The 15,042-nt window shown below is 37.2% G+C and overlaps 1 protein-coding gene across 6 annotated transcripts in view; it reads left to right on the forward strand.

Annotated features, from left to right (window-relative positions):
- Window positions 1-15,042, forward strand: part of LOC105497786 (NME/NM23 family member 8) — a 54,153-nt gene that overhangs the window by 23,298 nt on the left and 15,813 nt on the right. For all 6 annotated transcript variants that reach the window (XM_071095052.1, XM_071095053.1, XM_071095050.1 and 3 more), the window contains 2 exons: window positions 6,053-6,228; window positions 14,314-14,458. In XM_071095052.1, the coding sequence (XP_070951153.1) occupies window positions 6,053-6,228; window positions 14,314-14,458 (321 nt within the window). The remainder of the gene's footprint in view (window positions 1-6,052; window positions 6,229-14,313; window positions 14,459-15,042) is intronic.

The raw sequence follows: 15,042 nt of genomic DNA on the forward strand, positions 1-15,042 counted from the left end.
TATTCCTCTGTCCTTAGAAAATATCTATTCTCTTCTCAATAGCCTCTCTATTTGTCCCTATAACTGTAATAGCTATAGGGAACTTAATTTTTTCTTTTATGGTATTCTCATTTAAATTAAACATAGTAGATACAATTCCTAAAATAATCCCTAAAGGTGTTTCTGGGATCAGGGCAGTCTGAATTCTATACCCTGACTCTACTCCCATCTGCAAAGCTTTCTTTCCTCTCCGAGTCAAAGGGAAGCTGAACTGATGAGCAGCTGGCTATCAGTGAATTCTGGAGCTCTGTTCAGGTCCCCGGGGCAGGAGAAGGTGAGGGTGGTGTGGTGTTTTCTCCACTGTGAGTTTGAGGAGCTCCTGAGCTCCCCAGAAAACAAGGACCTGCAGACAGCCACAGACCTGAGAATAACAGACTTGTGGACTTCACTGAGACGTCCTGCCTTTTTTTTTTTTTTTTTTTGGGATGGAGTCTCACTCTGTCACCCAGGCTGGAGTGTAGTGGCTGGATCTCAGCTCACTGCAAGCTCCGCCTCCCGGGTTTATGCCATTCTCCTGCCTCAGCCTCCCGGGTAGCTGGGACTACAGGTACCTGCAACCACGCCCGGCTAGTTTTTTGTATTTTTTTAGTAGAGATGGGTTTCACCGTGTTAGCCAGGATGGTCTCGATCTCCTGACCTCGTGATCCGCCCGTCTCGGCCTCCCAAAGTGCTGGGATTACAGGCTTGAGCCACCGCGCCCGGCCTAGGCTATTTTTTTTTTTTTTTTTTTTTTTTTTTTTGAGACGGAGTCTTGCTGTGTCACCTAGGCTGGAGTGTAGTGGCGCGATCTCGGCTTACTGCAACCTCCGTTTCCCGGGTTCAAGCAATTCTCCTGTCTCAGCCTCCCGATTAGCTGGGATTACAGGCATGCGCCACCAAGCCCGGCTAACTTTTTTGTATTTTCAGTAGACACGGGGGTTTCACCTTATTGGCCAGGCTGGTCTCGAACTCCTGACCTTGTGCTCCACCCACCTCGACCTCCCAAAGTGCTGAGATTACAGGCATGAGCTACCGCGCCCCGCCCGACTTCCTGACTCTTAAAGGGCCAGGATGGAACTGAGTAGAATTATCGAATTCCTTGTCCTAGCTAGCTCTCTGGGTACCTTTCCAGATTGGCCCTGCAGAAGAGTAACAACCCACTGTCTTCTACAGCGCAAGCTTGTAGCCTAGAGGTCATCTTGCCTTCCAACTACAGGGTTTCCAACACTTACATCAAAAATCAGACCTGAGCCCCCCTGAGCCAACAAGGAAAAATGACTACCTGTCTAAGGGAGATTGGCAGCCAGAGAAAGGAAGGCCTATACAAAAATCACAACACAAGTCTAGTGAAAAAGATCTGCTTAGAGACAGAAAAATCCTTAAATAAAATAGCAATAAAAATAGGGCTTGAGATTCAGTTGCTAGGTATACATTTAAACAGCCTTTCAAATTTGAATTATACAAATTGTGATTTGAATTGTAAGTCCAGTGGATAATTAGTGGGTATGATCATTGTTTGAGACTCAATGACATGGAAAGTCAGATGCAAGAAATAGCTGAAAGTACACACAAAAAATTAGACAGATATTATGAGAGCAGAAGTCTGCAATCTGGATAATATACTGAGAGGACCAATGTGCTAATGAGAAACTCCACACAGAGAACAGACGGACAAACTGTAATTCAACAAATAATGGGGGAAATGTTTTCCCAGAATAAATGCATTTGTCTGCCAATTGCAACGGCTTACAATAGTCGACCCTCAGCTGATGCCACCCCACCCCCACCCCACACACAAACATAGGAACATCCTGGGAAGAAACACTGCACATTGTTTCCAGACAGACAGAATAAGCAATTGTTTACTTCATATGTTTGAAACCCAGAGCAGATCATCTTCCTAACATCCTCTTCCTCTGTATGACGAAATTATTTTTAAGTACTAGTTACTGAATGAAGCAAACAATTATGCTAGAATAAAATTACAGACAGTGAAAATAGTCTTTTATGGGCCAGATGCTGTGGCTCATGCCTGTAATCCTAGCATTTGAGTTCAGGAGCTCGAGACCAGCCTGGCCAACATGGTAAAACCCCATCTCTACTAAAAATACAAAAATTGGCCAGGCCTGGTGACCCATGCCTATAGTCCCAGCTACTTTGGAGGCTGAGGCAGGAGAATTGCTTGAGCCCAGGAGGCAGAGATTGTAGTGAGCCAAAATCGTGCCACTGCACTCCAGCCTGGGTGACTGAGTGAGACTTTGTCTCAAAAAAAAAAAAAAAAAAAAAGGAAAGAAAAGAAAAGAAAAGAAAATAGTCTTTTATGGACTTTTGAATATATAAATATGTGAGTATATATGTCCCAAAGGAAAAAAGTGATAGATTATTTAATTAATGTTTTTATCAATAAAATACATGTACGCCTGTATATATTAATCTGTCACAGAAATGAAGTCCAGATTTTGCTTTTTGAAAGTCTTAATTTTTGAAGATTTGTCCATGATGTTCTGAAAATTGATCTCCACTCTATGTTTAATAGAAACAGACAGGTGAAATTCCCATTTTACAGTACATTACATAAATTGTAATACCGCCAATAGCTTTGTTGTTTTGGGATTGCTTCTATGTAGAGCACCATGTATAGTACACTACTTACGAAAGGATAAGTAATGAATATGTGCGAACTCCAAGAGTACATAGGAGCATTATCATTAATGTTTAGGAGTGCTGGTACATGGTGCTGATAAAAAGCAACCAGACTTTTAATTGGTTTTATTACTGGTTTAAAATTGCACTTGCACTTTAGGTGGATCTCTTCCACCAACTGCATACTTGGCAGCAATTGAGAATAAGTTACAAGGGAAGAATACCTGACTGCCATAAGGCTCATTTTAGGACTACTGGAAGAAAAAGACTGCAACCTCTGCATTCTTACAAAGCTAAGATATTTACCTGGTAGAGCAAATGAAGATCTTCAAGGACATACTTAGCAGTATATCACCTATATACTCCTGTGGAAAATATGTGAGGATATACTTAACCAAATCAAAAATATGGGAGGAAAAAAAAAGAAAAGCAATTCTTATCAGCGAAACTTGGAATCTCTGAACACACACACAGACACATACAGTCCATAATTCTGGGTTTTATAATATAACAGCTGATGAAAGACTCTAGAAATAGAGGAAAATTCTTCTAGATTCTAAATTATCTCAACAAAACCTAGAAGTTTCTGGGTGTATGTGGCAATGTGGTTTAAAGATCAAGAAGGTAGTATTTTGACAGTTGTATTTTGAGGTTCTTATTTGCAGAAAGGGTATAACTGGAGTATTAAAATTGGGAGGTAGTGTGTCAGAACGCAAGAAATATTTGGGACATACGCATCTGACAACAGGGGCCGGAAAAAGACAGTAAACATTAGTGCAGTGGATAAGTATAGTAGAACTTCCACATTCACAAGGGAAAAACATGAAATGAATAGCAGCTTGCTCAGACCAGCAAAATAGGGGAAAAAAGAAGAAATCTCAATTTAAAATAAATAATCTAGATAAAGTAAGATGAAAAAAATAAAGTCAAGAATATGGCTATTAGGCTAACTATGAAAAGGTTAGTTTTCCCATCACATATAGAGATTACTAGGTAAAGGTTAAAAAAATAAACTAAATTAAAAACCACCATATTAATGATGGGCACAAGAATCATCATTGAGTTTAAAAATATTGTGTGAAAAATATATACACAATTTCATATAATGTCCTCAGAGATGACTTATTAATTATAAGGGGATAATTGTAGCTTTTCAGTAGAGGCAATGGGGGATATCAACTAATTAATATCACCAATAATGGGAAAAACTGACATCATACACCTCCTATATGATGGAGCAAGTAATGGACCAAGAAGGACACAGGCTCACAAAGGTAGTTTTCCTACCAAAGATTCATAACCGGAATGTAAAAGGAAACTACTGGGCCATCCAATAATTAGAAACCATCCAAAATGAAGGGAAGTATACAAACAACTGGCCTGGACTCTTCAACATATCAATATCATGAAAGACAAAAGAGGTGGAGTCACTGTTGGAGATAAAAGCAAACTAAGGAGACGGGACAACTGCTTGCAATATATAATCATGGATTAATATAAAAAATTACTATAGATAAGATTATATTAGAAAATTAGTGAAAATTGAATATAGACTGTTTATGAGGTAATAGTTTTGTAGCAATGTAATATTTCCTGAAGTATTTAGAGGTGAATTGTTAAAATATCTGCAGCTTACTCTCAAATGGATCTGCACAGCCCCCCAAACCCTCAACACACATTGGGAGATGAAAGCAGGAGATGGAGAGAACAAATACGGGACAGTGTTAACAGTTGGTGAACCTAGATGAAGGGTATAAATGGGAGTTCTTTGTCCTAGTCTTGCAACTTTTCTATTAATTTAATGTTTTTCAAAATAAAAAATTTAAACGACTTTACTCATCTATATTCTGTTTAGAAAAAAAAGATGAAAATAAAGGGATGGCCAAAAAATAGCCAGGAAAAATAAAGTATTAACATCGATCATTAAAATTGCTAAATTTGATAAAGAAAGACATGATGTAGAAGGCAACATTTATGACAATATAGCAAACAAAAAAAGAAAAAATTGTGCCCCCACCAACATAACAGCTAAGTACATAAGGAGGGAAATACTGGAAAAATAAGGAGAACTGGAAAAAATACCTGCTAGCAGACGAGAATAAGTAAGGATGTAGAGGAATTAAAAATATATAATCCATAAATAATATATAATAAATTGGCCGGGCACGGTGGCTCACTCCTGTAATCCCAGCACTTTGGGAGGCCGATACGGGCTGATCACAAGGTCAGGAGATCGAGACCATCCTGGGCAACATGGTGAGACTCCATCTCTACGAAAATACAAAAAAAAATATTAGCTGGGCTGGTGGCGCGTGCCTGTAGTTCCAGCTACTCAGGAGGCTGAGGCAGGGGAATCGCTTGAACTTGGGAGGCAGAGGTAGCAGTGAGCCGAGATTGCACCACTGCACTACAGTCTGGTGACAGAGTGAGATTCCGTCTCAAAAAAAACAAAAAAAAAAAACCAAAAAAACCCCCCATATATATGTGTGTGTGTGTGTATATATATATGTTTATATAGATAGATAAATTACCTATAATATATGAAACATAAACATATATACAACCTTACACGCTATAATTTTTTCTTTTATACAAAGAATACCTCAACACATTTTTTTTTTTTTTTTTTTTTTGAGACGGAGTCTCGCTCTGTCGCCCAGGCTGGAGTGCAGTGGCCGGATCTCAGCTCACTGCAAGCTCCGCCTCCCGGGTTCACGCCATTCTCCTGCCTCAGCCTCCCCAGTAGCTGGGACTACAGGCGCCCGCCACCTCGCCCGGCTAATTTTTTGTATTTTTAGTAGAGACGGGGTTTCACCGTGGTCTCGATCTCCTGACCTTGTGATCCGCCCGCCTCGGCCTCCCAAAGTGCTGGGATTACAGGTGTGAGCCACCGCGCCCGGCCCGCAACACATTTTTAATCAAAATTTTACCACACATATTTTTCTGATTATAATCCAATAAAATTGGAAATAAACAATTAAAAAGTAACTGACAATTTTCATTTGAAAATATTAAATGCACTTTTAGATAACCTTTAGTTCAAAGACAAGATTAAAAAGAAAATTAAAAACTATCTGGAAAGTTCTACATAGGGAAAAGAAAAATTTTTCCTTAAAGACACAAAATTTTATTTTGATCTTTGTTTATTATCTCATAAAGTCAAACATAGATGGTATCATGTAAGTAATTTTTATAGTGGGCTCAATAAAAAGTTGAATTAAGTATCATATTTTTGGATATAATAGGGAGATGCAATTTATCTTTATATGGAATTTAATTTTGTTTTATTAAACTTCTAGTAGTTTATGAACATATTATCAGTTTTAATTTGTTGGCATGGTTATAAACTTCAGTTTACAATAATCTTAAATTGTATTTTGGATTTTGACAGTTTACAAGAATATCTGGAAAGACAGCATGTAGCTCAGTTTTGTGACATTGAAGAGAATGCAACTAATGTTTCTAAGTTCATGGAAACTTTCTTCCCTGATTTTATAAAAACGAAAAGCATGAAATTAGAAAAGACATTGGCATTACTTCGACCAAATCTCTTTCATGAAAGGAAAGGTAGGGAATCAAGCATAAATTGTTTAAGTATTTTATAGATGAGATTTGAATAAACCCTAGTATAATTACATTTAAAGGCATTGTTTTAAAATTTAACATTGAAGAAAAAGCACCTTAAGAAATTAATGTATTGGCCGCGCGCGGTGACTCAAGCCTGTAATCCCAGCACTTTGGGAGGCTGAGACGGGCGGATCACGAGGTCAGGAGATCGACCATCCTGGCTAACACAGTGAAACCCCGTCTCTACTGAAAAATACAAAAAAAAAAAAAAAAAAAAAAAAAAAACTATCCAGGCGAGGTGGCGGGCGCCTGTAGTCCCAGCTACTCGGGAGGCTGAGGCAGGAGAATGGCGTAAACCCGGGAGGAGGAGCTTGCAGTGAGCTGAGATCCCGCCACGGCATTCCAGCCTGGGTGATAGAGCAAGACTCCGTCTCAAAAAAAAAAAAAAAAAAAAAAAAAGAAAGAAATCAATGTATTAACTTACTAATATCTTAATAATAGTGAATAAAACATATTTGTAGCTGAAGAGTTTACAAGGTATTTTCTAACCTGTGAATTTGTTAGAGTAGATTTTAACATTGCAGGAATTATTACATAGTAAAGATTGAAAGCTTTTATGTCTGAAATGCCTCAATTCAAAGCTTGGATTTACCATAACTGATAGTGTGACTTGAACAAGATATTTTACCAAGTTTATTTTTTCACTTGTAAAATTCAGAACATTGAAATGATAAAACACAAATAAAGCACCTGGCACATAAAGAGTTAGTTCTTTTCATCTCACCCCACATTCTTATAGCAGAGTGAATATGGCAGAACAAGAACACGAGTCATAAATTAACACTATTCATTCTTTTTTTATGCCTAATATATGGAAACATAATTACCATTAATATTTATATTGGCCTTTTATTCTCTGACTTGTCCAATTACCCAGGAGCTTTCTAGGAGCTTTGACATTGTTTCCTTGGCGTTTCTGTGTAGACCAGGATTTCTCAACCTCAGACCTGCTTCCATTTTGGGCCAGATCATTCTTTGTCCAGGGGGGAGAATTGACTGTGTTATGTGCATTGTAAAATGTGAGGCAGCATCCTTGGCCTCTACTCACTAAAAGTCAGTATCATATCCCCCTTCCCCACTGCCCCACCTCTCAAATTGTGACAACCAAAAACGTCTCTGGAGGATGCCCCTTGTAGAGCAAAATCTCTCTGGCTGAAAATCGCTGATATACACAGTAATAGGGTTTGCAAAGTGAGATACTTGTTCCTCTTCATTTCCATCTGTATGCCTTTTATTTCTTTTTCTTTCCTGGTTGAGCTAGCTAACATGTCCTGCATGATGCTGAATTGGAGTGATGAGAGGAGACATCCTTGCCTTGTACCTGATCTTAGAGCAAAAGCATTTGGTCTTTTACCATTAAGTGTGTTAGCTGTGTATGTCCTTCATCAGATTAAGAAAATTACCACCTCTTCCTAGTTAGGTGAGAATTTTTATGAGGAATGGATGTTGTGTTTTTCTCTATTTTTTTTTGTATCTATTGATGTGATTGTGTTTTTTCCATCATTTTGATAATATGCTGGATTATTTTGATTTTTGATGTTGAAACAGCCTTGCATTCTCCAGAAAAATCTGACTTGGCTGTCACGTATTGTCCTTTTTACACACTGCTGGGTTTGATTTGCTAATATTCTTTTGAGAATCTTTGTGTCTATATTCAGAAGGGATACGTGTTGATTTATTTTCTTGTAATGTTTTTATCTGGTTTTGGTGTCAGAGTAATGCAGGTTCATAAAGTGAGATGAGAAGCAATCACTCCTATTTTATGGATGAGACAGTATAAAATTGGAGTTATATCTTAAATGTTTACTGGAATTTGTAAGTAAAACGATTTAGACATAGGATTCTCTTTTTTGGAAGATTTTGTTTTATTTTTGTCTTTTTGCCATTTTGAATGTCTTTTAATATTTAAAAAAGATAATATTTTCAAATATATGTTATTCTTAAATAAACAGACTTTATAGAAGAGTTTTAGATTTACAGAAAAATCAAGCCAAAAAATTAAATTGTTGTAGACTTTGAGAAAAATTAAGAAAAATACTACAGGGGCCGGGCGCGGTGGCTCAAGCCTGTAATCCCAGCACTTTGGGAGGCCGAGACGGGCGGATCACGAGGTCAGGAGATCGAGACCATCCTGGCTAACACGGTGAAACCCCGTCTCTACTAAAAAATACAAAAAACTAGCCGGGCGAGGTGGCGGGCGCCTGTACTCCCAGCTACTCGGGAGGCTGAGGCAGGAGAATGGCGTGAACCCGGGAGGCGGAGCTTGCAGTGAGCTGAGATCCGGCCACTGCACTCCAGCCTGGGCGACAGAGCGAGACTCCATCTCAAAAAAAAAAAAAAAAAAAAAAAAAAGAGAAAAATACTACAGAGTTCCTATATACCTGCTCCCTCCCAGCTTCTCCTATCAACATCTTGTATTACTGTGATACACTTTTACAGTTAATGAACCAATATTGTTACAATGTTGTTAACTAAACTCCATAGTTTACATTAAGTTTCACTCTTTATTTTGTGCATCCTATGGATTGTGACAAATGCATAATGTTAGGTATTCCCATTACAGTATTATACAGAATAGAATCATCACCTAAAAAATCCCCTGTGTTTTACATACCAATCCCTTTCTCTCTCCTAACCCCTGGCAACCACTGATCCTTTTACTATTTGATATGTTACGGAATGTCTTAGAGTTGAAATCATACCACATATAGCCTTTTCATTATATATATATATGTGTTTTTATTTATTTTTTATTTTTTGAGATGGAGTCTCGTTCTGTCACCCAGGCTAGAGTGCAGTGGTGCAACCTTGGATCACTGAAACCTCCGCCTCCCAGGTTCAAGAGATTCTCCTGCCTCAGTCTCCCAAGTAGCTGGGATTACAGGTGTGCCACCACACTGGCTAATTTTTGTATTTTTAGTAGAGAGGGGTTTCTCCCTGTTGGCCAGGGTAGTCTAGAACTCCTGACCTCAAGTGATCCACCTGCCTCGCCTCCCAAAGGGCTGGGATTATAGGTGTGAGCCACCGCACCCGGCCAGTGGATAGCCTTTTCAGATTGACTTCTTTCACTTAGCAATGTGCATTTTGTGTTCCTCCATGTCTTTTGGTGGCTTGATTGTTCATTTCTTTTTATCACTGAATAATATTCCATTGTATGTATGCAACTAAGTTTATTGATGTAGTTAGCTATCGAAGGGCATCTTGGTTGCTTCCAGTTTTCAGCCATTATGAAGAAAATTGCTGTAGGTGTTCATATGTAGGTTTTTGTGTGGATGTATGTTTTCAATTTAATTGGGTAAATATCTAGGAGCATGAGTATAGGATCATGCTGTAAAATTATGCGTAGTTTGTAAGAAACTGCCAAAATGTCTTCCAAAGCAGCTGTATCACTTTCCATTTTTATTAGAAATGAATCAGAGTTCCTGTTGCTCTACAATCATGCCAGGATTTGGTATTGTCCGTTTTTGGGAGTTTAGTTACATTAATGGGTAAATAATATTACCTTACCGATGTCCTTGTTTACAATTCCCTTATGACATATTATGCACAGCTTCTTTTCATGTGCTTACTAATCATCTCAGGATCTTCTTTGATGATGTGTTGTCTCTTTAAAATTTTTGCCCATTTCTTCATTGAGTTGTTTTTTTTTCTCATTGTTGAGTAGAAAGTGTTTTTGTTTATTTTGAATACAAGTCTTTTATCATATATGTGGTTTGCAAATATTTTCTCCAAGTTTTCTGTTCTGTGGTTTCTTAAAAGTGTCTTTCACAGAAAAGTTTTTATTTTTAATATAATCCAGCTTATTAGTTATTTCTTTCTGGATTGTGGTTTTAGTGTTGTATCTAAAAACTCATTGCTAACCACAAGGTCACATAGATTTTCTTCTGTGTTATTCTCTAGAAAGTTTATAGTTTTGTGTTTTACATTTAGGTCTATCATCCATTTTGAGTTATTTTTATGAATAGTATAAGGTCTGTGTCTAGATTTATTGTTTTGAGAGGGTATTTCTAACTACTTCAGCACCATTTGTTGACAAGACTGTCCTTCCTCCATTGTATTGCCTTTGCAACTTTGTCACGAATCAATTGACTATATTTGTGTGGGTCTTTTTCTGGGCTCTCTACTCTGTTCCATTAATGGATGTGGCTAGGTCAGGTAGTATCAGTTCTCTAACTTTGTTCTTCTCCTTCAATACTGTGTCACATCTTTGGCCTTTTCATATAAACTGGAGAATCAGTTTGTCAATTTCCACATCCACAAAATAACTTGCTCGGTTTTTGGTTGGGATTGTGTTTAATCTACAGATCAAGTTGGGAAAAACTGACATCTTAATATTAAGTCTTATTATCTATGAATATGGAATATCTCTCCATTTATTTAGATCTTTGATTTTTTTCACCAGAGTTTTGTAGTTTTCTTCATTTAGATTCTTTGCGTATTTTGATAGATTTTTACCCACGTATTTTCTTTTTTAGTGCTAGTATAGATTGTTTCGTTTTAAATTTCAAATTCCAATTGTTCATTTCTGGTATATAGAAATAAATTGACTTTTGTGCATTAATTATAACCTGAACTCTTGCTATAATATTCTCTTATCAGTGCCTGAAGTTTTGTGTTGTTGTTGTTGTTGGCAATGATGATGATGATTCTTTGGGATTTTCTGCAGAGACTGTCATGCCCTCTGTGAAGAACAACAATAGTTTTGTTTCCTCATTCTGAATCAGTATACCTTTCATTTCCTTTTCTTGTGTTATTTCTTTAGCTAAGATTTCCAGTATGAATTTGAAGAGGAGTAGTGAGAGGGAGCAGCTTTGCTTTTTTTTCCCGATCTTAGAGGCAAAGCTTCTAGTTTCTCTCCATTAAGGACAGTGTTAACTGTAGGATTTTTGAAGATGTTCTCTAGTAAGTTGAGAAAGTTTCCCTTTATTCCTCCTCTGGTAAGAATTTTTTATCATGAATTGGTATTAAATTTGTCATACGATTTTTCTGTATCTACTAATATAATCATATGACTTTTCTTCTTTAACCTGTTAGTGGAGATTATGTTAATTGATTTTCAAATGTTGAACCACCCTGGCGTACTTGGAATAAATCCAGCTTGGTCATGGTTTGTAACTTTTTTATACATTGTTAAATTTGAATGGTTAATATTTTGTTAAGGATTTTTGCGCCTATGTTCATGAGAGCTATTGATCTGTAGTTTTTCTTTCTTGTAATATCTTTTTGAATATTATGGTAAGGCTGGCCTCATGGAATGAGTTAGAAAGTGTTCCCTCTGCTTCTATTTTCTGGAAAATATAAATAAATTGTTTCCAGATAATTGGTGTCATTTATTCCTTAAACGTTTTGTAGAATTCACTAGTGATATAATCTGGTCCCGGTGCTGTATTTTTCAGAATGTTATTAAGGATTATTTCAATTTATCTAATAGATATAGGGATAATCATATTACCTAGCTCTCATTGTATGAGTTTTGGTATTTAATATTTAGTGTATTTCAAGGAATGGGTCAATTTATCTGAATTATCAAATTTGTGAGCACAAAGTTGTATTGCAGAGAAAGAGTCTGCTGTCAGCTTGGTTTTTGTTCCTTTGTGGATAATTCAGTTTTTGTTCTTGGTAGTTGTGGCTTGATTTATTTAGATACTTGCAAAATATTTTCCCTTTATTTTTGCTCAATTGTTTTTCAAAATTATATAGATATCTAAGAATGAACTGATGTTTACACATTTATTTAACTATTAAGCACCTTACTTAGAAATTTACCTGTGATTGATGAGAAGTAAGGTATCAAGGTGTGAGCCAGGTGCTGTGGTTCACACCTGTAGTACCACCACCTTGGGAGGCCAGGCAGCCGGATTGCTTGAGCCCAGGAGATCAAGACCAGCCTGGGCAAGATGGTGAAACCTCATCTCTACTAAAAATAGAAAACATAGCCGGGCGTGGTGGCCCATGCCTGTGGTCCCAGCTGCTGGGGAGGCTGAGGCAGGAGAATCACTTGAACCTGGGAGGTGGAGGTTGCAGTGAGCTGAGATAGTGCTACTGCACTCTAGCCTGGGCGACAGAGTGAGATCCTGTCAAGAAAAAGAAAAGAAATAAAGGAAGGAAGGAAGGAAGGAAGGAAGGAAGGAAGGAAGGAAGGAAGGAAGGAAAGGAGGGAGGGAGGGAGGAGAGAAAGAGGGAGGGAGGGAGGGAAAGGAGGGAGGGAGGAAAAAGAAAGAAAAAGAAAGGAAAGAAGGAAGAAAGAAAAAGAAAGAAAGAAGACAGAAAGAGAGAGAAAGAAAGAGAAAGAAAAAGAAAGAAAGAAAGAAAGAAGGAGAAAGAAAGAAAGAAAGAAAGAAAGAAAGAAAGAAAGAAAGAAAGAAAGAAAGAAAGAAAGAAAGAAAGAAGTCAACAAGGTGTTTAAGGCTTTGAAGTATGATTTTTTATGCATCAGGTTATTCCATGAAACTTCTATGCAATTGCTAGAAGCCTTTATCTAGAACCAGGAATTCTGTATGTGTTCATACCTGTCACCAAATACTGCATTAGGAAGTGTTACTGGAATGCTTGAAAGGATGTTTGAAAATTCTCGTGGGCATAGTGCAAGCAAAATAAAATATTTATTATTATATTCATCATGGAATTTAGAGTGAAACAATCCTCTAGTGGTGAGTTCAAAGAAACTCAATGCTGTCTTGCAAATAAAGCATACTCACCAATATTTTTTCCGTTTATCCGTTGGATGGTGAGGACCCTCTCTACACCTGGTTTATAACTTGTCTGTGATCACTTAACTGAGAGAGTGCAAATTAGGGAAGGCAATCACCAGGATTCTCAAGGGTCGACAATCGACCTACTCTCCCATTAAATCTACTTTAGCTTTATGCAGATTTACCTTCCCTGAATATTTTTCCTCAGCTTTTATCATGAGTCATTTCAAGAAGCTATTAATATTATATGGCAATTGCTTGGGGATTGGTTGTCACTTTTTAAACTGTGGTCATCAGGTATCTTCCTTTCAGAAATCTTTTTACAAAATTAGTAATTAAAAAAAACTTCAGTATCTTCTAAGAATTAATATGATTTCACCTTTTCAAATTTCAAGAGCTATATATCCTGTGTTTTCTTTTTTTTCTGTGAGGCTGTTCTGAAGCAAATTGTTGCTTAAACTGTATTAACATGCATGGCACTTTGTTTTATTCTTTCTTTACAATTGTTTGCTTAGTTCTAGTTTATTCACTTTATTTCCTGTTTTTTGGCCTCAATAAGGAGCTTAAGGCTGTTTGAGATCTGAGTCAATATTTGTGCTTTTGACTTATCCTTCTTTGTCACAAGATGACCCGCACAGCTCCAAACATCATGTCCCTCAAACATTCAAAAGCAGGAAGCAGAAGGTGGTGTAGGACAGAGGTTCTCCCTGAGTGCCTCTCTCAGAAGACTCCCCAGTGTATTTCCTATAAATATCATTGACCATAGCTGGATCACACTGCCACACTATCTGTAAGGAAGGATGGAGGTATGAGTATTGGATTTTCTAGGCTGCTATAGTGGGAAGCAGGCAAGAGAGAAGAAGGTTGAGATATACTTTCAGGTATTCAATCAACTTGTTTCTCCCCAAATGGGACAAATCAAATCATGGTAATTGAACATAAAAATTATTTATAATGACTTCCATAATTGTGTTAGTTGATTATTTAGGTTACTATCTACACACACACACACACACACACACACTCATATTCACATGCATACACCCAAGAAAAAGATTTAATGAGATACCTATGTGTGTGTGTGTGTGTTGTATATGTGTATGTGTATGTATGCATGATTCCTATGCAATGAAAAATTGGAAATGCATCATAATGAGATGTTAAGAGACACTGTTCACCTTAAATTAAAACCTAAGAAGCTATTTCTGCAAATTTTCAAAATTTTGTATGAGAATAAAGTGCATTGTATGCCCTCATGATAGTATATTATGTATTGTGTACATAACCAGTAATCTACCAGTTTAAAACTTATTATGTGACTGTTTTTATTTAGATGATGTTTTGCGTACTATTAGAGATGAAGACTTCAAAATACTGGAGCAAAGGCAACTAGTATTATCGGGAAAAGAAGCACAAGCACTGTGCAAGGAATATGAAAATGAAGACTATTTTAATAAACTTATAGAAAACATGACCAGGTAGAATTCAAGATTTAGAAAACTCAGTCTGATTTATTTTTGAATCATGTAAACTTTCTCCTAAGTCTGGTTTCTATTTAAGCTGCCAAACTCCTCAAGTCTGTAAACACGTTCTGAGTTTACTTCTCTACCAGTCCTGCTCCCATCCCAATCCTCTGCTCACCTTCTCTAGTCTTCCAGGAATGTTACTGGAATAGTAGGAAGGTCTCAGAGGAAGTTAATGGAGTCCTGTTGAGTTGAACACTAGAAGTCCAGGGTGTACAACACTATCAAGTTTAAGCAGAGAACTGACTGACTCTCAAGAGCTTTTGTAATCTTGTAGTTAACTAGTTCTGGAAAGAATGAGTTGCTAGAAATGTGCTAGAAGAATAACTGAAATTGCAATTGAAGCAGAAATCCTGCAAGGGCATGTAAACCAGCAGGACCATGGGAATAATTAAAGAAACATCTACAAGAATCATGGCCCTCCCCTTCCCTTCCTTTCTCTGCTTCTATTTTAAAGATATGCTCTTGAAAATTTATCAGTGGAAACTAATTTCAGACCTCTGTTAAAAGATTATTTTACATGTTACATGTTTTTGATC

This window comes from Macaca nemestrina, chromosome 4 (genome assembly GCF_043159975.1).
Source record: "Macaca nemestrina isolate mMacNem1 chromosome 4, mMacNem.hap1, whole genome shotgun sequence".
NCBI lineage: Eukaryota > Metazoa > Chordata > Mammalia > Primates > Cercopithecidae > Macaca > Macaca nemestrina.